We start from the raw sequence: 26,122 nt of genomic DNA on the forward strand, positions 1-26,122 counted from the left end.
GGCATGGTGGCTCACACCTATAGTCCTAGCACTTTGGGAGGCCGAGGCAGGCAGATCACTTGAGGTCAGGAGTTCAAAACCAGCCTGGCCAACATAAACTGTTTCTACGAAAAATACAAAAAATTAGTGGGGCGTGGTGGTGCACACCTGTAATCCCAGCTACTGGGGAGGCTGAGGCAGGAGAATCACTTGAACCCAGGAGGTGGAGGTTGCAGTGAGCTAAGATCACGCCACTGCACTCCAGCTTGGGCTACAGAGTGAGCCTCTGTCTCAAAAAAAAAAAAAAAAAGAAAGAAAGAAAATTTAGCTAGAAAGGATCCGATACAATGTAGACAAAAATCTGCCTCCAAAAAAATCAGGTATTTTTATTCTTTTTTTAGTTGAAATACTTATTAAAAATAAAAGCATACCCATTATAAAGGTAATTTAAATATAAATTTAAATATACAATGATTATGAACAGTATGATCATACATTTTATGTAAGACTCATAAATACACTCTTAAGAGTCTTTAAAAAGGTTCACAAATACATTAAAGAAAGCAATAATCTGTATTTGAAACTAATCTCGGCCGGGCGCAGTGGCTCAAGCCTGTAATCCCAGCACTTTGGGAGGCCGAGACGGGCGGATCACGAGGTCAGGAGATCGAGACCATCCTGGCTAACACGGTGAAAACCCGTCTCTACTAAAATTACAAAAAAAAATAAGCCGGGCGAGGTGGCGGGCGCCTGTAGTCCCAGCTGCTCGGGAGGCTGAGGCAGAATTGCGTGAACCCAGGAGGCGGAGCTTGCAGTGAGCGGAGATCTGGCCACTGCACTCCAGCCTGGGCGACAGAGCCAGACTCCGTCTCAAAAAAAAAAAAAAAAAAAAAAAAAAAAAAAAAAAAACTAATCTCATTTTTCCAACTACTACATAGCAGCAGTTTTTAAACTGGCATCTCGATGACTTCTTATAAAATGCCTATTGTAGAGCCCCACCTAGTGGTTAAGTGGTGACTTGGCCAATTCAACCAAATGGAATGTTAAAACACACACACACACACAAAAGAACAATGTGGGAGGTGCTGAGAGTGGAGAAATCCCATCACTATCTCTTTTCTTAAAAGAAGCTTGTGTTTGCTTAAAAAAACTTCTCTGAACTATTCTGTCATTTTTCCTCACCTTACAAATATTCTCATGCATTATTTATGTGGGTGCTACATGCCTATAAATCTACCATTTGGCTATTACTACCTTCTCAGGTACTATGTATGGCATAAGACACAACCACCATAAGAATAATGAGATCAATTGAACTTTACGTACACAGTGGTTTTTAACAGTCTATACAAAATAACACTCACAAAGGTGAAGAGTGCAAAGAAAGTCCATTATCAGAAGGTGCTCTGACAACTTAACAAATAGCAGAATAACTCTGAATGACTCGATCGAACATCAAATGTCTATAAAGTATATAAAGCATTATATACTGATCTGTTGAACACTTAATAACATTTTCATGTCTTAAGATTAGTCTCAATTAAAAATGCTAACTATATTTAGAAAGCAGCCATTTAGCAATATTTTAAATATGCCTAACTTTTTGACCAAGAAATTCCACTTCTTGCAATTTATCCAAAGAAAACCTCACTAGTACAAAAAGATACATGTATACTATTGATGAGTTTATACTGGAGAAGGTCATTCGTTTGCATCTATTAAAATAAAAGTACATACTTTTTCACATGGAAATTCTACCATTAAGCAGCATCCTTTCTGAGAAATATAGGCATATAAAAAAATTGATGTAGCATTTTTGTAATAAAAATTTAGAAACAATTGAAATGCCTATGAATAAGGAAAATGGCTAAATAAGTGTTTCATCCATATCATGGAATAACAAAGACTTTTTGTGGCTTTTTTTTTTTTTTTTTTTTGAGATGGAGTTTCACTCTTGTTGCCCAGGCTGGAGTGCAGTGGCATGATCTGGGCAACCTCCGCCTCCTGGGTTCAAGCGATTCTCCTGCTTCAGCCTCCCGAGTAGCTGGGATTACAGATGCCAGCCACCGTGGCCGCTAATTTTTTGATTTTTAGTAGAGATGGGGCTTCATGATGTTGGCCAAGCTGGTCTCGAACTCCTGACCTCAGGTGATCCACCGGCCTCGGTCTCCCAAAGTGCTAGGATTACAGGCGTGAGCCACCACGCCAGGAAGAGATATTTTAAAAGAATCAACTAGATATGTACTCTGATGTAGCACAAAGGAAAGAAAGACGTTGGGCCATTCTGTGTAGAGCATACTGCTCAGTGGGACTTGAGGCAAGTGAGGGAGTTACAGAAGTATATAAACCTAAAGTATTATTTGAAGGTTTTTTTAAAAGCAGTATTCAAGTATTACTTCATAATTCTTAAAAACTAAACATTCTCCCTCAACTTTTGAGTAAATGCTTTAAAAAATGACACCAACACTCATTTATTACAGTTGTGATTAGTCAAAAGATGGAGAAGTGATTTTTTTTTTTTTCAGTTTAAAGTAACCATCTCCCAATCCAGAAAAGATTAGGAATTGATCTCATTCTACCTGCTTCTAAGGTGTCTGGCTCATCAGGTCTCTGGGCAATCTGTAAGTAATAAAGCAGAGAGCCATACAAGTGAGTCCTCACTCGCTGGAATCCACCACCTAGGGAGATTAGGAAGATGTCAAATGAAAATCTTTTCTCAATTAAAGTTAAAACAAATACAATGGATAGAATTTATAGAAATTTTAGATGAAAAAAACCTGTCTTCAAAATGAAGTCTAACAGTTTCTTCAATATGATGTAAAGTGAAGAATCTCCAATAGAAGCAAAACCCACTAATGGGTTCTCTTCTGGAGGAGGTGAGGTGAAGGAACTATCAAGCATAAAAGCGTAATGGGCATCTGCTGGTCCCAAGACTGATGTTTGCTTCTGTTCGGTGAGGACGGCCTGGCTCAGGTGAGCAGTCAGTGTGAACACTGCCCCAGCGACTACAGGCATTAACTCCTGCGCTGCTTCATCATCCAGTATCTTAAAGGACAAGGGCAAATCAGAGTGAGAATCCTGCTTTCAGCTATAATCATTAACAAGTTTCACAGCTTTTTTTTTTTTTTTTTTTTTTTTTAGATAGGGTACCGCTCTGTCACCCAGGCTGGAGTGCAGTAGCATAATCTCAGCTCACTTCGGCCTTGACCTCCTGGGCTCAGGTGGTCTTCCCACCTCAGGAGATTGGTCTCAAACTCCTGAGCTCAAGCGATCCTCCCACCTTGGCCTCTCAAAGTTCTGGGATTACAGGCATGAATCACTGCATACAGCCCATTAACAAGTTTTATATATATTTAGTTTGTCAACTGTGACAACAATATAAGAATGGAATACAGAAATTAGTCAAAAAAAAAAAAAGAAAGAAAAGAAAGAAAAAAATCTAATATATACAGAGAAATTTAAATATGATGCTAGGTAATGGGTGTTCTTAACCAGAAGGGATTCCTATCAGAATTCCCTAAGGAGGTTTTCTTTTTGAAATTCACATAAATGGTCTCACCATTACATTCAGGAGGTCTGGGGTGGGCTCTGTCCATGTGAACTTTTACAAAGCTCTCTAGATAATTCGGACACACACTCTGGTTGACAGTCACTACTGTACAGAATTAATCCCTTTCTCAAGGAAAGTCTTAATGTTGGTATTGTGCAATTCTATTTTATTCCTAATCAAAAATGGAAAACAATTGGGTGCCAAAATTTATTCGTTTAAATGATACATATTTGTTCAGCAGTATAAAGTAATTTAGGAAGTATGTCACCTTATCATGCACGTCTTGTAAAATATCACGAATAATCAGTTGTCGATCCTCTGCCTGAATGAGGTCCTGGGGACAAGCTGTCAGTATAATTTCTACCAGTTGCCTCCACGACTCCAGAGCGTGACGTTTTGCATGAAGACACTGCAGCAATTTATTTCTTCCTACCACATACTGAAGTACAGTGCTGATTTCCTAAAGCCACAGGAATGGAATCACAAGGTTAAACAGGCAAATAAGATCAGTTATCTGTCAGTTACTCAGAAAATATCTATTTGGAAACCTACTACATGCATGCCACGAAGCAGATATCTTTTCATATTATTTCAGTAGCCAGGGCTATAAAAAATACTAATATATAAGGTGTGTATGTGTGTGTGTGTATGTGCATGAAAGGTAGGGGACAGAGGTGGCATAGATAAATTTGTATTTTTTGACACTATCTTCTTTCTCCTTGTACCTATCTACTTATACTTGCTTACTCTAGAGCACTAGAATTATTTAAACTCCAAGTTCAATGGCATGTTTCCCTGACATCTCTTTTATTTCTTTGCCTCTTGCTTTGGCCTGGCTAGCTATGTCTCCATGCATGTGGTTCTTCCCATCTGACCTCTTACCTGTAACTTTCCACTTGTGATGACAAATGACCCTCCTCTCTCACTGACGGGGACCAAGTGAGGTATAATACGAAATATGGTCAGGCTGCAAATCCTTAACTAGTCTAGCAGAAAAGGTGTTATTTATTTCGGCATACCAGATAGTTCAGCTTATAAAAGTTATAAAATCAAAAGTGAAAGACTCCCTAAATGTTTAATTTTTAGGTAGCTTACTAATTAGCAAACTACACGTTAATATACTATTTTAGTCTTTTCACCAGCAACCTAAGTAGTTAAAAGGTTGAAACGAACACATACTCAATAGAGCTTACCTCCATGAGTAGAGGTCTCTGTCCTATGGCTGCCATACCCTGAAGGGCATTTACTTCAGCTACAAGAACCCTATGAAGAAGCTGGATAATTAGGAAAAGAAAGAAAAATAAGACATTTCAGACACTGGTAGAACAATAACACCTAGCAATTATCATAAACTGCCCTAAAGGGAAAGGCGTCAGATACCTTTATATATAATCTAACTAGAGCAACGTCCACTTTCCAGACCAAAATATTAAGTATCCCTTTTCAAGAAGTTAGTGTGATACATTAAGATTTATTTCAGGGATATTTTACAAAAACCACAGTCCTTCCTATAAACTAGTAAACCAATGTCTCTATCAGAAAGAAAACCTGTATGGTTCTATTTGTTTCTGATGACTTAAGGTCTGAGCCACTTGACACTGCAGATATGTACTTTAAAGCAACCCTCACCTTGACATTGCAGACTGTCTGTCCCCGTAAATTCTTGTGTTCACAGTTAGCAATAACTTGTTCAATCTGGGTCCGATCAAAAAAATCCAACTGCAAAGGCTCAGGGATCTCCTGACTGAAGTCAATCGAGTCAAGAATATTTAGAATTTTTCGACGTACTAGAAATAACAAAAAGTAATTTGATTTTACTTGGGACATCGAAAGGAAGGGCAAACCATCATATTCAGTTGATTTTCAAAGATAGTGCTATTTTCAGAAACAGCATAAAATAGTCAAGAAACTGAAAACTGTATTGGAATCTAAATTTGATTTTATTTCTGATACATCCATTAACAAAAATATTTTCTTTCCTGTTGTATAATCCTTTTATAAAAAAATTTTCAGGTGGCAAATAATCCTTTATATAGCTTTTCTATACCAGTTCAGAGTTTGCAGGCACAGGCATAATAATCCCTTGAAGTTTTAAGCAATTTAATGTATGTCTATAAAATAAATTTATTACAAATTCAAAGGGGATTACCTTTCGTAGCAGTGTCAAAGTGAAGGAACCCAGAAACAGACCTGTTTTCATCTTCCATTCCTCCTTCACCATCTGTTGGAACATCAATAATATTGAATCAGAAAAAGAAGAACATACTCTTAAAACTACATTTATTTGGAAATAACTAACATAAGGTATTTTATTTGTAGGTCATTGTTTCTGCATCAAACAGCCCTGTGCAAATGGATAATTAAAATGCAAAGATTGACGAGGACTTACTACCAACATTCATCTAATTCTTTCTGTCCCTATGGAATCCACTTCACTATTGTAAAGAGAATAATCAGATTCTCAAAAACGGCAAGATCCAATCATGCCAATGAGATGATTTTAAAAGTTTATACTTAATTTGCATGAATACATATTGAAATAGCTTAGGTCATGCTGGCTTAGTATGACAAACTCCACTGACAATTCTGTATGTAATACCGGTATGACTATAGTGTCATGTGGATGCTTAAAATAATAATAAATGTCAATCATAAGATGAGTTAAAATTTTTGTGTTTTAAGAAAAAAAAATTCTAAAAGTGAGAAGATAGTTTTGGTTTATAGTCACATACTAAGCACAAGCTTCACATTTGTGTTTGTCTTCACAACAACTAGTCACCAGCACAATAAAACAAATACCAATAATCACCTGAGTACGGTTTCACTGGCATGTCATCCAGTAAGAGGTGTAGGAGCCTCTGGGTATGTGACCGCTGACGATTCAGAGAGGTTACCCTTAGTTCTATTGAGGCAGTTTTCATAAGCCATGACATCTGGTTCAGCATAGATATTTCATATTCTAGAATTTAAACATGCAAATTTTGTTTCCCAGAGTAATAACACAGTATCAAAACAGACTTAAATTCTGTAATTCAACAGATATTTCCCATGTAACAAAGTCAATAATTTATGAAACTCAGCAACATAAAATTTCTCATCTGTAAAATTACAAGAGAAAAAAAAAGATACCAAGGAAGAAAAAATAAGCTAGTATAAATCTATGAAAGATGAGCTAAAGTAAATGAAGAGTAAAAGAGAATCAAGTTTTCATTACTGATTTTAATTTCACAAAGATCCTGAGTCTATCGTTTTTTTGACACTGATATATTGTTTTATATAAATATAAAACAATATTTTAAAGTAATTTTCAAATACATAACTCAAAAACTATCATAGTTTGGTTTTGATTTCACAAAACAAATACTTAAGAAAAATTAAACTTAAATTGCATGATTTTATAATACCTCAATTAAGGATGTGGTTTAACATTTAATTAAGGCTGAGAATCACTTATACAGTAGTTTTTATTTTTATTTATTTATGTTTTATTGTTGAGACAAGGTCTCACTCTATTGCCCAGGCTGTACTTGAACTCCTGGCCTCAGTGATCCTCCTGTCTCAGCCTACCTAAGCACTGGGATTACAGGCGTGAGCCACCATGCCTGGTCCCACAATAAGAGTTTTCTAATCCAATACTATTTTAATACGCTTGACATTGAAACCCTAAACTGTGATAGTATAAACATAAAATTAACCAAATAACAGTAATACTAATAATAATTTCAGGCAAAGCTAAATGAAGTTTTATAAAACACATACCATAATAGGTAAGATGTTAATTTTTATTTTTAATTAGTTAGGTGTAAAAAGAGGGTTTCTAAAAGCTTCTTATATAAACAAAATCACAGAACTAAAAATAAGACACTTATGAAAATAAAGTGAAAAACCTCTTGCCATTAGATAGCTCTCAGAGGTCTAACACCATTATGCTAAAAGGTAAATTGGATGCTGACAATTACTAGTAATAGAAATTTGTTTATGGCATGTGTGAGCCCCAATTTCCTAAAACATAAAGATGATACAAGCTAAACTTTTAAAAAAACTCAACAGACCAAGACTGTCTGAATATAATTTGAATTCAGAAAACTGTTAAAAGTTGGTCAAAAAGAAAATAAAGTAGAATCTTGATAACACTTCATTAGCCTGGAATAATTGTTAGTCATGTCAATAAACTAAGTTTAGGCCGGGCACGGTGGCTCGAGCCTGTAATCCCAGCACTTTGGGAGGCCGAGATGGGCGGATCACGAGGTCAGGAGATCGAGACCATCCTGGCTAACACGGTGAAACCCCGTCTCTACTAAAAAATACAAAAAACTAGCCGGGCGAGGTGGCGGGCGCCTGTAGTCCCAGCTACTCGGGAGGCTGAGGCAGGAGAATGGCGTAAACCCGGGAGGCGGAGCTTGCAGTGAGCCGAGATCGCGCCACTGCACTCCAGCCTGGGTGACAGAGCCAGACTCCGTCTCAAAAAAAAAAAAAAAAAAAAAAAAAAAATTAAACTAAGTTTAAACTGTTTTCTACCATAATTAGTTTTCAACTTTTCATTTCAAGACCTGAATTGGGTTTAATACAAACACAAGAAACGAAAGTATATCAGGATATTTTTTTTTCTTTTAAACAGCCTGGGAAGAGAAAATCAGAAATCTCTATAAAACAATTTTCATTCAAAACCTTTAAATTCCCATTAATTTTCTTATCCCTTCAACACAATCTTTAAATTTTATTTGCCGTAAGAGAATCAAATTCCATCCTTGACAGGCTATATTTAAATAAGTTTTTGCCAGCAGTTAAAATATCTAGCTTTTTTGAGCAGAAATTACAAAAGGAACCTAAAATAACAAAAAAGCTGAAGTATCTGAATTAGAACAGAATTCCCCCAAATATTGTATAAATAAAATAACTTAACATGGAATTACAAATGTGTTCTTATAATAAGTGAAAATAATGGCCTACCTTTGTTAGAAAATGGTAGATATTGCAACTGGGAAAATAAGAAATCCTGGCTGGTTCTCAAGTACCTCATAGTAGGGCCAGACGTATCAGAGCATGCACATAACTGATATATGACCTAAAGTATTAAAGTAAGAAAAATCCCTAAATCAGTCTTTCTGTGTTATACATATTAAGGTAACAAAATATGAACTGAGACCTACTAAGTGAAAAACTAGGGCCCATCAACAACTCAAGCAAAATGAACAAACAGATGCACAAAACAGAAGCTCAGAGTTATGAACAGTCCTTGGCAGCCTAGCTCAAGAAAAATACACTGAAATATGATTGAGTGTTGATGACATTACTACAGAACTATTATTAATATACTTATGAATACATACACATATAGTTAATTAGTAAATTTTAGTATTTTAGCTTAATTATCAGTAGCAGGCTGGGCCTGGTGGCTCACGCCTGTAATCCCAAAACTTTGGGAGGCCGAGGTGGGCAGATTACTTGAGGTCAGGAGTTTGAGACCAGTTTGCTCAACATGGTGAAACTCCATCTCTACAAACATACAAAAATTAGCCAGGCATGGTGGCATGTGCCTGTAGTCCCAACTACTCGGGAGGCTGAGGCAGAAGAATCACTTGAACTCAGGAGGTGGAGGTTGCAGTGAGCCAAGATCACGCTACTGCACTCCAGCCTGGTGACACAGCAAGACCCTGTCTCAAAAAAAAAAAAAAAGAAAAAAAAAATTATTAGTAGTAAATTACTTGGAAATAACTTCTGAGAACCATACGAGTTATATCTCAACCTCAGGAAGATTAAAATTACCGAAACCAAAGCAAATGCAGAAATTACAAAGAAGATCCATCAATTCCACTAAATAACAATAAACTGAATAAAAATTTAACAAAAGAATAGATAAGAGAAAAAAGTTCTTATATTAAATATAAGAAAAAGTTACTAATTCTAACATATATAAAGATCTCCATTACAGATATGAATAACATAAATATCTAAGTAGGTCAAAGGGTAAAAGACATTTTATGTGAGAAAAATAAAAGTAGCCCATAATCAAAAATGTCCATCTGTTTTCAGGAATTAAAAAAAAAAAAAAAATCAAGATGATAATAGGTAGGTACCATATTATAAACCAGCAAATTTTTTTTTTTTTTTTTTTTTTTGAGTCAGGGTCTCATTCTGTCACCCAGGTTGGAGTACAGTGGTGCAATCACAGCTCACTGCAGCCTCGACCTCCTGGGCTCAAGGGATCCTCCCAGCTCAGCCTCCCGAGTAGCTGGGACTACAGTAATTGCATACCGTCATGCGTGGCTAATATGAACATTTATTAGATGTTTTCCATGTACCAGGCACTTTAGACATCTTTATTCTGAGCACTGTTAGTACCTAGTATAATTGTTATGACTACTTGTGAATTAAAATCTAAAGTCAAACACTTCATAGCCTTTGACCCGACAGTCAATCTTCATTATTTTCAGATTCCATATTTACAAATTCACCTAACATGCTAAAATTTATTTATAATCCCCAAATCGATACTTGCAGTGCTTCCATGGTCCTTCATGTGCAGGAGGTAGAATAGCTACAAACTGCAGTCACCCAACTCTCATGCTCTCAAATGAAGCAATGCTTTTCCTGTTCCAGCTATCATACTATAAAAAGTGTCCTTTAAATGGTCTATTTAGTGCCACAGTTTTTGCATTTTTGTGCTTGTTGATTTTGCTGTTTAAAACAGCCCCCAAACATAGTGCTGAAATGCTGCCTCGTGTTCCTAAGTGCAAAAAGGCTGTGATATGCCTTTCAGATAAAATACTACATTAGATACATTTCATTGAGGCTGAGTTATAGTGCTGTTGGCTATGAGTTTAATGTTAATGAATCAACTACATGAAGTAAGGTGTCTTTAAAGAGAAACACACATAAAACGTGATTATGAATTCATCAGTTGACAAGAATGTTGGAACCAGAAGCTTGTAGGAATCCTAGCCTGTATTTTCCACAGGGGCAATGAATTCACCAATTCAATGTTCACAATGACTTTATAAAACACAACTACTGTGAATAACAAGAACTGACTATGAACCCTTGTCTGGAAATATATTCTCTTTTTTTTTTTTTTTTTTTGAGATGCAGTCTCGTTCTGTCACCCAGGCTGGAGTGCAGTGGCATGATCTCGGCTCACTGCAAGCTCCACTTCCTGGGTTCACGCCATTCTCCCGCCTCAGCCTCCGAAGTAGCTGGGACTACAGGTGCCTCAGAAGTAGCTGGGACTACAGGTACCCACCACCACTCCTGGCTAGTTTTTTGTTTTTGTATTTTTAGTAGAGATAGAGTTTCACCGTGTTAGCCAGGATGGTCCTGATCTCCTGACCTCGTGATCCGCCCGTCTCAGGCTCCCAAAGTGCTGGGATTACAGGTGTGAGCCACCATACCCACCTGGAAATATATTCTTAAGAAAAATATAAAACAACCAAAGATAATTTATTTATTTACAACCTTGCCTCAGTCTCCCAAGTAGCTGGGATTACAGGCACATGCCACAATGCCTGGCTGATTTTTGTTCGTTAGAGCTGATTAAAAAAAAAAAAAACTGGAAACAACCTGAATGTAATTCACATTGTTGCAGCACAGAAAGTTTATACAGAGAGGAGTAAAAAGGGCACAAAATTTCATGTATACTAAATACAACTATAAACAATGTATATACACAGAGAGAGAGAAGACAAGGGAAAGAGTAAGCAGTTCTGCTACAGATGTACATTGACCTTTCAAACAGTTTTGATACTGTTTTGATATTCTATAAACAAACAAAAACTTAAAAAGCTAATACTGAACTTCTCAAAACAAAATCAGTTAGGTGTATTACTGAGCAAGTTAAAACACAAGAAGATACTCTAACATGTGGAAGAAATAATACTATTAGAAGAGAAATGCCGGGCACAGAGAATCATGCCTGTAATCTCAGCACTTTGGGAGGCCAAGGCAGGCGGATCACCTGAGGCAAGGAGTTTGAGACCACCCTGGTCAACATGGGGAAACCCCATCTCCACTAAAAATACAAAAATTAGCCGTGCGTGGTGGCCCGGGGACGCCTGTAATCCCAGCTACTTGGGAGACTGAGGTATCAGAATCACTTGAACCTGGGAGACTGAGGTTGCAGTGAGCCAAGACCATACCACTGCAATCCAGCCTAGGTGACAGAGCAAGACTCTGTCCTCCAACATTCCCCCCCACCAAAAAAAGAAGAAGAGGAGGACACAAAAAGTGAGTTCAAAAAGCACTACAAGCCATTTTACTAAGATGTGGCCTATATCCTTCCTGGTTTCCAAGACCAGGTAGAAGAAATCTCCGTTCTTAAAGAAAAGAGGGCAAAGGCACCAGGCCTGGTCTCAGCTTCTTCACCCAGAAGCCTTTGTGTTGCACGACAAGGAAGGTATCAATAAGGACCATTTCCCTTTCCTACAATCAGATTTATTTAAACTAACAAGCTCTTCTTACTTACAGGTTTAAATTTTTTTTCTGAAGCAGGGTGAAGCACAAACATATAGGTAAAAGCAGTATATTTAGTTATAAATGGAGCAGTGCTTTCTGTAAACAATGCAGATCTTGACTCATCAGGTCTAAAGTGGGGCCTGAGATTCTGCACTAATAAGCTCCTAGGAGATAATGCTGATGATACTGGTCTCTGGGCCATATTTGAGTAGCAAGGTCACAGAGCATATGTTATGGTCAGGCGCGGTGGTGCACGCCTGTAATCCCAGCACCCTGGGAGGCTGAGGTGGGTGGATCGCCTAAGGTCAGGAGTTCGAGACCAGCCTGGACAACATGTTAAAGCCCTGTCTCTACTAAAAATACAAAATTAGCCAGGCATGATGGCACATGCCTGTAATCCCAGCTACTTGGGAGGCTGAGGCAGGAGAATCGCTTGAACCTGGGAGGTGGAGGTTGCGGACAGCTGAGATCGCACCACTGCACTCCAGCCTGGGCAATAGAGTGAGACTCCATCTCAAAAAACAGTAACAGCAACAACAACAAAAAACCAGAGAGTATGTTATAAACTGGTAGACTGCTGGTATGGACACGTTTTCCTTGGCCAGTACAGTGTTCTAAAAATTAGAACAACTTTCACAAAAATTCAGATTTCCAAATCCTTTTAAAAATTAATAAATATAAATAAAAATAAAAATTCAGACAATCTGGCCCAACAAATCCTGCACTCTGGCATGGTAAAATAAGCCAGAGTTTAGTAGGAAGGCATGTGCTCTCCAGTCGCCAGATTCTCCCTTCCTCCTGGCTCCCTTCTTAACTGGACCCTGGCTTCATTCATTTACTTTACCTGCCATTAGCCTAGGTGTTAAGCTTATCAATTGTTTCTACTTATATATCAAATTCTGTAAATCTGTGCTAATACGTACATCAAATTTGTTCTCCCATTAAGGAAGAATTAATTTTGATTTATAAGAAAACCTAGCTACAGTACTTACAGTGAAGGGATGTTTGGACAGAGGACAGAAAAGATAGCAAAGAATTACAAAAAGAAAAGCAGGAGATTAACAAAGAAAAACCCAACACTAAGAGGTTAGTCATGCATTTCTTTTTTTTTTTTTTTTTTTTGAGACAGGATCTTGCTCTGTCACCCAGGCTGGAGTGCAGTGGTGTGATCTTGGCTCACCGCAAGCTCCACCTACTGGGTTCACGCCATTCTCCCACCTCAGCCTCCCAAGTAGCTGGGACTACAGGTGCCTGCCACCACGCCCGGCTAATTTTTGTATTTTTAGTAGAGGCGGTGTTTTACCGTGTTAACCAGGATGGTCTCAATCTCCTGACCTCATGATCTGCCATTTCTTATCATAAAAATGTAAATTTAGGGTAACACTTAAATTGAGAAATTAGTCACAGCTTATAAAGCCTAGTTCTTTTTTTTTTTTTTTTTTGAGACAGAGTTTCGCTCTTGTTGCCCAGGCTGGAGTGCAGTGGCATGATCTAGGTTCACTGCAACCTCTGCCTCCCAGGTACAAGCAATTGTCCTGCCTCAGCCTCCTGAGGAGCTGGGATTACAGGCGTCCACAACCACGCCCGGCTAATTTTTTTGTATTTTTAGTAGAGATGGGGTTTCATCATGTTGGCCAGGCTGGTCTTGAACTCCTAACCTCAGGTGATCTGCCCACCTTAGCCTCCCAAAGTGCTGGGATTACAAGCGTGAGTCATTGCGCCCGGCCAAGCCTAGTTCTTAAAACACTTATAAAATGAATAAAACAATAAATAAACAAAAATGAACAAGCAAAATGAAAGTTCTCATTATAGTTTACTTATTTATTTATTTTTATTTTTTTGAGACAGTCTTACTTTGCCACCCAGCTGGAGTGCAGTGGCATGATCTCGGCTCACTGCAACCTCTACCTTCTGGGTTCAAGTAATTCTCATACCCTAGCCTCCCAAGTAGCTGGGATTACAGGCACATGCCACCACGCCCAGCTAATTTTTATATTTTTAGCAGAGACAAGGTTTTGCCATGTTTCCCAGGCTGGTCGCCAACTCCTGGCCTCAAGTGATCCAGACCACCTCAGCCTCCCAAAGTGCTGGATTATGGGCATGAGCCACTGCGCCCAAGCCCAGCCCTCATTATAGTTTAAATCTTAATCTGACATTCTACCACCTAACATAGTTGTGTATAGGACTTCTTAATTTACTTAGTTATTAAAAAGTGCTTTCTGGCCAGGCACGGTGGCTCATGCCTCTAATCCCAGCACTTTGGGAGGCCGAGGCAGGTGGATCACAAGGTCAAGAGATCGAGACCATTCTGGCCAACATGATGAAACCCTGTCTCTACTAAAAATACAAAAATTGCTGGGCATGGTGGTGCATACCTGTAGTCCCAGTTACTTGGGAGGCTGAGGCAGGAGAGTCGCTTGAGCCTGGGAGGTTGCGGTGAGTTGAGATCGTGCCACTGTACTCCAGCCTGGGCGACAGAACGAGACTCTGTATCAAAAAAAAAAAAAGTGCTTTCCCAGCCTGGGCAACGTGGCAAAACACCATCTCTACTAAAAACACAAAAATTAGTCAGGCATGGTGGGACACACATATAGTACCAGCTACCTGGAAGGCTGAGGTAGAGGATCATCTGATCCAGGGGAGGTTGAGGCTACGATGAGCTGTGATCACACCACTGCACTCCAGCCTGGGTGACAGTGAGACCCCATCTTAAAAAAAAAGGTGCTTTCACTTACATTCTCATTGAAGTCTCTCAACAGTCCATTTCAGATTGAAAAACTCAGACTCAGAGACATTTCATGCCATGCCCAAGGTGACTTTGCCTGTCATGGGGCAGAGATGGGAACCAGAGGTCTTCTGACCCATCAGAAGGAGCTACTTTAAACACAGCACTGTTGAAAAGTTTCTAAACTGCTGGTAAAAATCCATCACAAAAATCTATTTCCTCCATTTTTCAAGTGATTAACATAAGATTTGGATCTATAAGATCTTGGGGTTTGTGCTTTATGGATTTTATCCACAAATGAAAGACAGGTCAAACTGCTAAATGAACTCATTTCAACTAAGTCCTACTGTTATACTGTCATATCTGTGATGTACTCATGTACCTGGTCAAGTTTCTTCTATTAAGTACCACAAAACCCAGTTTTCTGTGTACCTGATAACATAGCTCAGCCAGTTGAGGAGATTCTCGCACTGCCACTGGGCCTGTTCTCCCTTCCGTTCCTTTCTCCAAGATGTTTAGGATGGCGTGAAGGCATGTCCGAGGGCAACCTAACACTCCTACATTAAACCAAAAAGAAATTCAACTTTTCTTTTAGAATTTCTGCATTAAAATCTTAGATTGCCTTTTCAAAAGTTAAATTCTGTAAATATATGCTGTACTGTAAACACTCTTTCAAATACTGATACGGAAAATTGATAAAGGCTGATTCTCTATAGCTCAGTTTGTCCAGTTTGTTCTAAGCCCTAAGGACTGACCCATCCATCACCTTACCTTTCATACACTTTTTCTTTGAATGAATTATCCCATGAGCCCAGAATGCAATAAATGACCCCTGGGATACACAAATATGGATGGAAAGAAATGCCTTTATGTCTTAGGCTATACCTGGATCTTGTAGATTTGTAGTACTGACAGGTTTCTTCAATTCAAAGCCCAACAAGTAGAGAGCAAGATTGGGTGGATTGCATTCCAGAGAGGTAATGAGAAGATTCAAGATGTGGATTCTTGTTTCATAACGAATTGCAACTAATTTCTTTTCAAGATCTGACCCTTAATGCAGAAATCACAAAACAATGGAAAAATAACATAAGTCAAATAAAAAATACAAAACTTGTATTCCAAATCTCCATGTTTTCTTTAGATCATTTGCCTGATTATCTATCACATTCGTTTCAGATTTATTTAAAGAGAATCCTAAAAACCTTATAAATTTACAAGATGAGTACCCTTTATCTGAAATGTATGGGACTAGAAGTGCTTCAGATTTCAGATTTTTTGAATTTTAGAATATTTGCATTATACAGGTTGAGCATCCCTAATCCAAAAATTCAAAATCCAAAATGAACCAATGAGCATTTCCTTTGACAGTCAAGTTTGTGGTGCTCAAAAGGTTTCAGATTTTATTCTGAACTTTGTATTCTCAACCTGTATTCTAGCAAATTCTCAATTTCTCTTACACCATCACTAAACAGTTAACAATTACAAATGCTTTCTTTAAATTAAGCATATATAAAAAGTAAAAGAATGCATGTATGCACATTAATCTAACGCATACCCTCTTCCAGACGTACAAATTCTTCTGCATCTTCACAATCCAAACACTCCACAAATCCAGCCATTAGTTTCTGACTTATACTCTGAAGTAACATGAAGGTAAAAAATGACAAATTACTACAGGTTTCTAAATATTAGAAAAACTGTGATTGATATATGTATAAACATTCATCCATAAAGAAAAATAGGCAAATCTGCTTAGGTATTTACATTTTAGTTACATTTTTAATAGAAAACTCAGTTCCTTAAGTTGCCATAATTTAGCTCTCCATACAAATAATTAAAGAAACAAAAGTTTTATAAATTTATTGATTTCAAAACTTGCTTCCTAATTTTCCTTCCCAAAGAATCAAGCTAGTTAAAAAAAAAATCACATGAAACTGCTGTTTACTGAGCTCTTCATTATACAGTCAATGTTTTGAGATCTTAACTAAAACGTAAAATAAAATTTTCATCTTCTCTCTTTAGAAATGTATTACTTATCACTCGTTTTCTGTTTCTCAGCTGATTTTGCCTTTAATAATCTAGGAGGATGTTAAATCAGTAATAATAATTTACACCAAAATCAACCAAAAAAAATCAGCACATCAAAAACCTATAGCATCCCCTGATTATCACATGGTTTCATAAACCTCATCTGTAAGCCACAGATGAGATTTACACTTATAGTGGTTCTCATGATGGGTGGTACCACCACTCCAAAGGGAACTTAGAAATAAGTGGAGTCATTTAAGTAATCACAACTAGAGGTTACTACTGACAGATAGTAGTATCTAGGGATACTAAAGGTACTAGATGTGAGGGACTATAACACAAAAGAAGATCTATGCCATCAACATGCCAGAAAAGTCCTTATTTCAAAATAGGGACTCTATGAAGGACTACACAACAAAATCCTTCAACGAGGCCAGGCACGGTGGCTCACGCCTGTAATCCCAGCACTTTGGGAGGCCGAGGTGGGCACACTGCTTGAGCTCTAGAATTCAAGACCAGCCTGGGCAACATGGTAAAATCTTATCTCTACAAAAAAATACAAAAAAACTAGCTGGGTGTGGTGGCATGCGCCTGTAGGATCGCTTGAGCCTGGGGGCAGAGGCTGCAGTGAGCTGAGATTGTGCCACTGCACTCCAGCCTGGGTGACAGAGCGAGTTCCTGTATCAAAAGAAGAAAAATAAAAATTCTTCAACTAGCTAAAGCAGTGACTGCCAACATAAAAACAATGGGATGAAATGTTCATAAAGAAAAAAAGCAGATTCAGCAATTGTAGGTATTCAGTGAACAGAACTATTATAAAATGAATAAAAAGAGGAACTCCTAAAAACACTCTGCAGTGTTATGAAATGAAGTGACACACAGGTGGATCACAAGAAAACCAGTGAAGTAGACAACTTACAACAACGAGATATTCAGAACTGCAGAGGCTCACTTAGAACACAGGCAACTGACAGGTCGGGAGCAGTAAACAAACAAGTTACAGCAAACCTAATAATTTTAAACGTGCCTAGAGTAGCAGTGGTTGTGTTAGGCTATACAGTCACATACTATAATATATGCAGTAACACTGCGAATAGCATCATCTTCAAAGATAAGTTATAGCCAAGTTTGTGGGTAGGTTTTCACCCATCCTATAGAAATATACTTACTCTTAATGAATTTTTCCACAACCAAGAATATGATACCTCTATAGACACTATAACTTTCATATATAGTCAAAATGCACAATGCACCAAAAAATAACAATAGCAACAAAATCAGTTACCTGGTCATGTGTGAAATCTCCAACCAACTTTATCTGAATATTAGAGTTGCAAGAGATACAACAGAGGATCTTGGCACTTTCAAAAGCCAATTCTGGATTAGTATTGCCATGATACAAGTATCTTTAAAAAAAGAAAACATTTGAGGAACAGCGATAAAATTTTTGGTGTCTCACTATTCCCAATAAAGAAAATTTAGAACCAGGGCTTCCCCTGCCCATACAGCACTTTGAGGTAAATTAGAAAAAGTTGTCCCCTTCTAAACAGATGCAGTCTGTTAGGGGTCGAATCATGTCCTTGGCCCCAAAATCCTTATGTAAAGTCTGGCTAACCCAGTGACCTTATTTGAAAGTAGGGTCTTTGCATACATAGTCAAAGTTCAGACGAGGTCATTAAGGAGGGCCCTAATAAAATATGACTGGTGTCCTCATAAAAAGGGTAAATTCAGACACAAACATACACACACAGGGAAAATGCCATGCGGCACTGAAAGCAGAGATTGGGGTGATGCTTCTACAAGCCATGGCATATTAAACCACCAGAAAGCTCAAGTTTTCTGTGCCAAGTTTGCTTCCTGTCCAGCCCCATCCTCCAAACACCTAGTTTCCCTACAGGAGACAGACAATATTGTCATTTTCCACTTAGAGACTTCGGTTGGGCACGGTGGCTCACACCTGTAATCCTGTAATCCCACCACTTTGGGAGGCTGAGGTGGGCAGATTGCTTGAGGTCAGAAGTTTGAGACCAGACTGGCCAATATGGTGAAAGCCCATCTCTACTAAAAATACAAAAATTAGCTGGGTGTGGAGGTGCACATCTATAGTCCCAGCTACCTGGGAGGCTGAGGTGGGAGAATCACCTGAGCCTGGGAGGCGAAGATTACAGTGAGCCAAGATTGCAGCACTGCACTCCAGTCTGGGTGACAGAGCGAAATTCTGTCTCCAAAAAAAAAAAAAAGACTTGGATTTTTAGAACATGGAAGAAATTGTAAGGTTCAGAGTAATTAATATCAGGGTAGCTAGAGAAGGCAAGAGTAAAATGAGGCCAGGCGCGGTGGCTCACGCTTATAATCCCAGCACTTTGGGAGGCTGAGGCTGGCGGATCATGAGGTCAGGAGTTCGAGACCAGCCTGACCAACATGGTGAAACCCCGTCTCTACTAAAAATACAAAAATTAGCCGAGCATGGTGGTGCTCACCTGTAATCCCAGCTACTCAGGAGGCTGAGGCAGGAGAATCACTTCAACTCAGGAGGCGGAGGTTGCAGTGAGCTGAGATCATGCTACTGCACTCCAGCCTGGGCGACAGAGCGAGACTCTGTCTCAAAAAAAAAAAGTAAAATGAGGCAAAAAGAAAAAAAAGTAATGCACTAGATATCTAACCAGATTTGAACATCAAAGCTAGAATGTCTATCTGTTTATTTCATTTCTCTACCTACAAAGGTAACTTACCTGGCAATGTTTACCACATTATCTGCCTTCTTAGTTCTGGGATTAATTCCCTGCAAAAGCTGTTCTAAAGGAGAGACTATTAGAGCCAGTTGACTTTCTCTTAGAAGGTCCATAAAAAGATTTTCCTTTTGCAGAGTCAGATTGAGAAGTGCAAGGCAATGCTGTACTGCTTTCTCCAGGTGTTTTTTCCCTATCAACCAAAAATAAAGTTAGAAAGTTCTAAATTTATCTTAAAAACTCACAGTCAATTCTTGGGAAAACAAGACAAATGACAAGTTTTAGATTTTCAAATCTAGAGATTTAGACTCTTGTTTCCAACTTTCAGCAGCAAAACCTAGAGACTTAAGCTCTCATTGTTTCAAACTTTCAATTCCAACTTCACAAAACCATTCATCTAGGCAAGTTACTGTTATTTTGCAATCCAGAATACTTTCATGGAATGGATTCTCAAGTCACTTCTCCTTTATCTTTTCCCTTATTGTTTAGAGCAATGGTTCTCAATGGGGTGACTGAGCCCCAAGGGACATTTGACAATGTCTGGAGGCACTTCTAGTTATCATAACTGGAAATGTGCTACTGGCATCCAGCTTACAATACACAGGACATCATCCACAACAAAGAATTATTCAGCTCAAACTGTCAATGGTGCCAAAATTGAGAAACTCTGATCTAAAGTAAGACAAAATCATTGTGGAAAATAAAGCAGAAAACAGAAACAAGGATCACCCATAATCTTACTGACCAAATTTAAAACTGTGGCCTGATTTTTCTTATAGTTTCTTACCTGTATATTCTGACTATACAGTTATTGTTCATATGTTTAGAATCTCTTTTCTCATTTTGATCATACCCACATTAAGTAAAGGTAATATAGCATCATGGTAAAAAGCATGAGCTCTGGAGCCAAACTGACTAGGTTCAAATCCCAGTTCCCACATTTGCTAGGGAAAGCCAGTGTAACTTCTTTGTATTTCAGCTTCTTTATTTTTTAAATGAAAATAATAAGATCTAACATATTTTTGAATAGATTGAATGCATTAATATATGCGATGTGCTTTTAAAAGAGCCAAATACATAGTAAGCACTCAATAAATAATAATTAGTGGTAATAATAACAAGTAAAATGTATTGACCACTATGTATCAGGCACTATAGTAAATGCTTTTAAAAATATTATGGGGAGGGAGGGGGGGCGATGGACAAAAAAGTATTTTAAAGTTGGGGATGTTAAAGATGTTAAAATGATAGAAAGATCATTTCACTTACAAAAGACCCTGCAGTGAAACACAGTTACACTGAGAATCTCTCTGTACTTTAGTCTGTTTTTACTTACAATACACTCTCGTTTAAATGATTCATTGAAAACACCACTTCAGATACAGAGAGAGAATCTTACAGGGAAAAATGACCTCAAGAGATCATCTATTTCAAATTCCCAGTTTACAAAAGATGAAAACATCAAAACTGTTTGCAAGACATGAAGACTTTCAAGTATATACCAGGAAAGGGGGCATAGGTGTCAAGCTGCTTAACTCCTTCTTCCAGTAAACTGAGAGCAAGCTCCAACATTGGTGACTCATTCAGCAGATGATACATCAGACTAAATCCAGGTGGCTTATAGGCTATGATTTCTTCTCCTAAATAGAACATAACATTTTCCAAGAGATGATGGGTTAGTATTTTTGTCACACCCTTGATTTATATGAAATGTATGAGACTTATAAATTAGATGGCATCTAAATAGATAAAGGCAAGTTTCAATTTAGAAACACAACAGTAATTCTCCTAAGGGCGAATCTGCATGAAGCAATTAGTCAACTATTCTGTTAACTCATTAAAGAAACTGTAATGCAGTATTCTTGATCTTCCATTCAATAATTTTTTCTCTTGAACAGAAAAATTAAAATGATCAAAACAATGAAACAAAAGATTAAATTCTAATTTAAAAGTATAATTTTAAATTTATGTATCACATAGTCATAATTTATAAATTATAAATAATTGATACCTTATTTGAAAGTGACAGAATTAAATTACCTTGTAGTTCCACAAACTGGTCTACAAAATCTTCAAGCTGAGGCTCATAATCTCTGAGCAATTTATAAAACACCTCCAAAACCACCTCAGCAACTTCCCACTATAGAAAGATACAAATACGTCAACAACAATAAAACAGACCAAGGTGGTGGCCTTGCAAGGCTTTTCCCTCTTTCCCCTTCTTTTGCCAGCAAATGAATGAAGTTTCTTATCTACTTTATTCACTTAGGCTAAGCAATATAGAAATCCCAATTCATGTTGCTTTATTTTGCTAAAAGATAATGAATTGGCTCATTTTCAAGGTAAAATATTTTGAATTCATTATTCTTAAAGATATATTTTTATAGGAGATGTTTGGAATTCATTAATACATTGACAACATTTAGTATCTAGTCATATTCAATTTATAATTAAACATCAAATTTGGACACTTTTCAAGTGCCAAATATTTCACATTTTCTCTAAGATGCTCGGCTGCATGGAAACTGAGAAATCATCTCATCTAAACTCCTTATAAGTGAAGCAAGTGAAGCTCAAAGCAGTGAATGAATTCCCCAAGACCATAAAGTCTGGCAGCAAACAGGCTGAAAGTCGAGCCCAGGCCTTCTCGTTCTTAGACCAGGGTTCCATCCATGGCTATAGTCAAAGAAGGTAAGAAGACACAATCACTGGTAGGCTTCCCCCAAATAATCCCATTATCGCCTTCTTGTTCAAAATGTATTTAAAAGCTATGTACCAGTAAAGAAAAATACCTATGCCAAAAAAATTATATACAACCGCATAGCCAGTAAAATTAAAACTTTGCTTAAAAACTCCACTACATAGAATTTTAATAAGACTGTGCTGGTCATTGTAGACAGGGTGGTTTTTTGAATTACTATTTTAAAATTATTATTTCCACTGCACATTAATTGTATCAAGGCTGAGTTAAAAAATGGGACTATAAAGTGACTTTTTCATTATTTTTAAATTATTCACTGTTTTGCACTTTCCAAAATGTTCAAAAAAATTTATTTAAATAAAAAAGGCATATTACCACATAATAATGGATTTAGGACTGGTAAACATACTGATTGCCTCTAACACCTTGTTATTTATCTCAATCCAAAGCACTGTTTGTGTGAGCAGCTAGTGTCCTAAAATAGTCATATAAATTAGATCTTAAGAACACTTTCAAGTAAAACAAATTCACAACATTGAGGGAAAATTTTTTAGAGTAAGTAGGGGTGGAACTGAAATGAATGGCAGCTAGGGAAAAGCAGCAACACTTGAAGTGTGGCTCTGCATGGGTGAAAAGTGATGGCATCTGGAGAGAATATGGCTGACTAATGCTCTAAACACTCAGATCACAATGATCTTTTTAAGAAAAAGCATGTAAGACATTTAAAACAACTGTAAAAAAAGTACCAGAACATTTTGATGAAATGAGTGCTGTAATTATCAGCACTCATTATTCATCTGAAATGACTTTATTCATGAGGCATGGTTGCTGTGATTGTTTTCTTCCCATCAGGAAATATATGTCAACAAGGTAGTTCTAGAGCTTAAGTAAAATTTATACTCCATCTCAGTGTTCATTTTTACAACCTGGCAAGCCAAAATGCTAATGCAATTGACAAAAAAAAGAACTTCAATTATTTGTGTCTAAATATCAAAAACAAGCTATATCCAATGACAGGTCAGTGAAGAAACTATGCTAGATACAAGTAATAGGTTTTATGCAGTCACTAAAAAGACTATTTTCTTTTCTTTTTTTTTTTTTGAGACAGAGTCTTGCTCTGTCACCCAGGCTGGAATGCAGTGGTGTGGTCTCGGCTCACTGCCAGCTCCGCATCCCGGGTTCACACCATTCTCCTGCCTCAGTTTCCTGAGTAGCTGAGACTACAGGCGCCCGCCACCATTCCCAGCTAATTTTTTTGTATTTTTAGTAGAGACAGGGTTTCACCGTGTTAGCCAGGATGGTACTGATCTCCTGACCTTGTGATCCACCCGCCTTAGCCTCCCAAAGTGCTGGGATTACAGGTGTGAGCCACCGCACCCAGCCTAAAAAGACTATTTTCAAAGAATATCCTAGGATATGAAAAAAAATCCCCATGATGCTAAGTGGACAAAAAAGAAACACAAAGTAATATAACTAATTATCTCAAATGTTAATTAAGTGTACAGGCATTAAAAAAAAGACTAAAAGTAGTTATTCTTCCCTTGGCAACAAAATTAAGGATGGTATCATTTCTTCATATACATATATACACACACACACATATATATACACACACACATACATATAAATATATATATATATTTTTTTTTTTTCAGATGGAGTCTCGCTCTGCCACCCAGGCTGGAGTGCAGTGGCATGATCTCGGCTCACTGCAACCTCTGCCTCCCTGGTTGAAGCAATTATCCTGCCTCAGCCTCCCAAGTGGCTGGGATTACAGCTGTGCGCCACCATGCCTAGCTAATTTTTGTATTTTTGTAGAGACAGCGTTTCACCAGTTTGGTCAGGCTGGTCTGGAACTCCTGACCTCAAGTGATCTACCCGTCTCGGTCTCTCAAAGTGCTGGAATTACAGGCGTAAGCCACTGTACCTGGCCTTTTTCTTATATTTTTTGTATTTTCCTAATTTCTCCAAATTTGCATTAACTAAATTATGTTTATCATCATTAATACAACACAAAAAAACCCAACAGGGTCAAAAACAGCCAACTACCAAAATAAAGCAGAAATGTTCCTATAAGATACAACCAAGAGTATTATTTAAGGTTAATAAACAGTATTATAGACTAACGTGAATTACATCAGAACCTAGAAGAGTCTCTTACATAGCTTAGTGGTTATGAGCTTGGATCTGGAATCAGAGTCCTAGGTTCAAATCCTGGTCCTGGACCTTAGGCAAGTTCCTTAACCTTGCTAAGCCTCCATCTGTAAAACGGGAATATTAAATAGTACCTGCCTCATGGTAATATTGGAATTATATAAAATGATATATATAAGCTCACTGGTTAGTGTCTTGCAACTAGAGCAAATGTGTCATAAAGATCAGTGCTCTCTCAGCCTCTATCCATGGCAGACATGCCTAATGGATTACAATACTCCTTTCCCCTAAGCCAATACTCCACAATCCAGTGCCACTAATCAATAGAAACTGGTGTGCAAGTTTAAACTTATTTCAATCCCTAACCTAAACCATTCCAATTAGCAGTAGTAGTGTGTTTCCAACAAATGTGACATTTTTTGTTCCATTTCAGTCAAAAAGGATCTGAATATGAACTCCTATCGATTAGATTAATGATGACTAATGTCAGTGCTTGGGTTTTCATGATCAAATTTATTTTTTAGTGCACATAAACTAATCAGACCATAGATATTTCAAAATAAAGACTGTGAATTTTACCCCCTTTCAAAAGCTAACATGAATTTAGCACCGTATACTTCTGATAAAAGAAAAGCAGGAAATGCATAAGGAGATAAAAGTTTTTCTCGGAACGTAACCTTTTCAGCTGCTCTCCGGTAAGCTCTCGTACGGAATCGTAGAAACACAGAGTCTCTAAGGAACTGCAAATAAGGGTCAAAGCCAGGGGGCCGCAGTCCAGCACCCAAATTAGAAGGAAATGAGCTCTCCACCAGGGTACTAATGAGCTGGCAAAAGGCCCGAGTCAACGGGTACTCTTCACACCGGGATTCTATTTCATTTAGTTCAACCTTCCAAATAAAAAGAAAGAAAACTTGGTAATAAAAACTATTAGCTATGAAGTGCAGAGTATTATGCAGACATTAACTTATTAATAGTGCTAACTCACACCAAAAGACATAACAGATATTTCTGTTTTTCATTTAGAGGAAAAGATAAAAAAGTATTACATGAATCCAGATGAGTCAGATGGAAGAACTCCAAATTCCCACTTATTGTCCCCAAACTTGAATTAAAAACAGAAATCTTTAAAGTTTCTTTTAAAAGAGAGGGAGAATTAGAGAGAAAAGAAAACAATTCTCATTTCAGGTTGACTCAAGTAATCTAATTAAATTGAGTTAAAATCAAGAACTTTCCATTTGGATGGCTGCCATGTAACATCCTTTTCTAACTCTCAAACACTAAATATTTTGGTTCCTTTTATTAAAAGTTTCATCTCTATTTCAACACTGATTAGAAAACCCTTCAAATAAAAATACATTAAATTTGAAAATTATGGAAACATAAAAGGGTAAGAATGATTCATAGACTTCTTATCATTACATGCATGAATGAATTAGCATTTAAACTAAAAGGAAAACTTTACCTCAATACCAATAGCTTGCCTCTGGCTTGGAATCCTCACGGTCTGCAGTATCTTAAAATAGTAAGAAGTAGATGTCAGAAGCACTCCTTATTCATCAATGAGTATTAGTGGCTTTGCAATATAATATTCACATATCCCACTGGACCCACAGATCTCACAACGTCCATTAAAAAGACAATCAATTAGTCCCTGGATGGACTTTCGTTAGCAGGTTTCTGTCAGGTTGCGATAGAACTTTTGACTGCCTGGGGTTCTAAAAATTGGTAGTTTCTAAGAACACACAAGACATTTTTCCAGCAAATTTCCTCTCAGATATTCTAGGAAATGAATCTTTAAAAAGGATTTA

The 26,122-nt window shown here is 37.6% G+C and overlaps 2 protein-coding genes across 4 annotated transcripts in view; both read right to left on the reverse strand.

Moving 5' to 3' along the window:
• Positions 1–26,122, reverse strand: part of STMP1 (short transmembrane mitochondrial protein 1) — a 360,766-nt gene that overhangs the window by 55,772 nt on the left and 278,872 nt on the right. The window lies entirely within an intron of this gene.
• Positions 1–26,122, reverse strand: part of NUP205 (nucleoporin 205) — a 93,058-nt gene that overhangs the window by 28,066 nt on the left and 38,870 nt on the right. For all 3 annotated transcript variants that reach the window (XM_050782369.1, XM_050782368.1, XM_050782370.1), the window contains 17 exons: positions 25,777–25,827; positions 24,992–25,201; positions 21,500–21,599; positions 20,962–21,099; positions 19,463–19,652; positions 18,016–18,136; positions 16,258–16,339; positions 15,588–15,752; positions 15,135–15,259; positions 8,480–8,594; positions 6,339–6,488; positions 5,679–5,750; positions 5,159–5,316; positions 4,723–4,803; positions 3,798–3,989; positions 2,757–3,024; positions 2,559–2,657 (listed from right to left, as the gene is read on the reverse strand). In XM_050782369.1, coding sequence (XP_050638326.1) covers positions 2,559–2,657; positions 2,757–3,024; positions 3,798–3,989; positions 4,723–4,803; positions 5,159–5,316; positions 5,679–5,750; positions 6,339–6,488; positions 8,480–8,594; positions 15,135–15,259; positions 15,588–15,752; positions 16,258–16,339; positions 18,016–18,136; positions 19,463–19,652; positions 20,962–21,099; positions 21,500–21,599; positions 24,992–25,201; positions 25,777–25,827 — 2,317 coding nt within the window. The remainder of the gene's footprint in view (positions 1–2,558; positions 2,658–2,756; positions 3,025–3,797; positions 3,990–4,722; positions 4,804–5,158; positions 5,317–5,678; positions 5,751–6,338; positions 6,489–8,479; positions 8,595–15,134; positions 15,260–15,587; positions 15,753–16,257; positions 16,340–18,015; positions 18,137–19,462; positions 19,653–20,961; positions 21,100–21,499; positions 21,600–24,991; positions 25,202–25,776; positions 25,828–26,122) is intronic.

The sequence above is a fragment of the Macaca thibetana genome, chromosome 3 (assembly GCF_024542745.1).
Source record: "Macaca thibetana thibetana isolate TM-01 chromosome 3, ASM2454274v1, whole genome shotgun sequence".
In the NCBI taxonomy this organism is placed as follows: Eukaryota; Metazoa; Chordata; class Mammalia; order Primates; family Cercopithecidae; genus Macaca; species Macaca thibetana.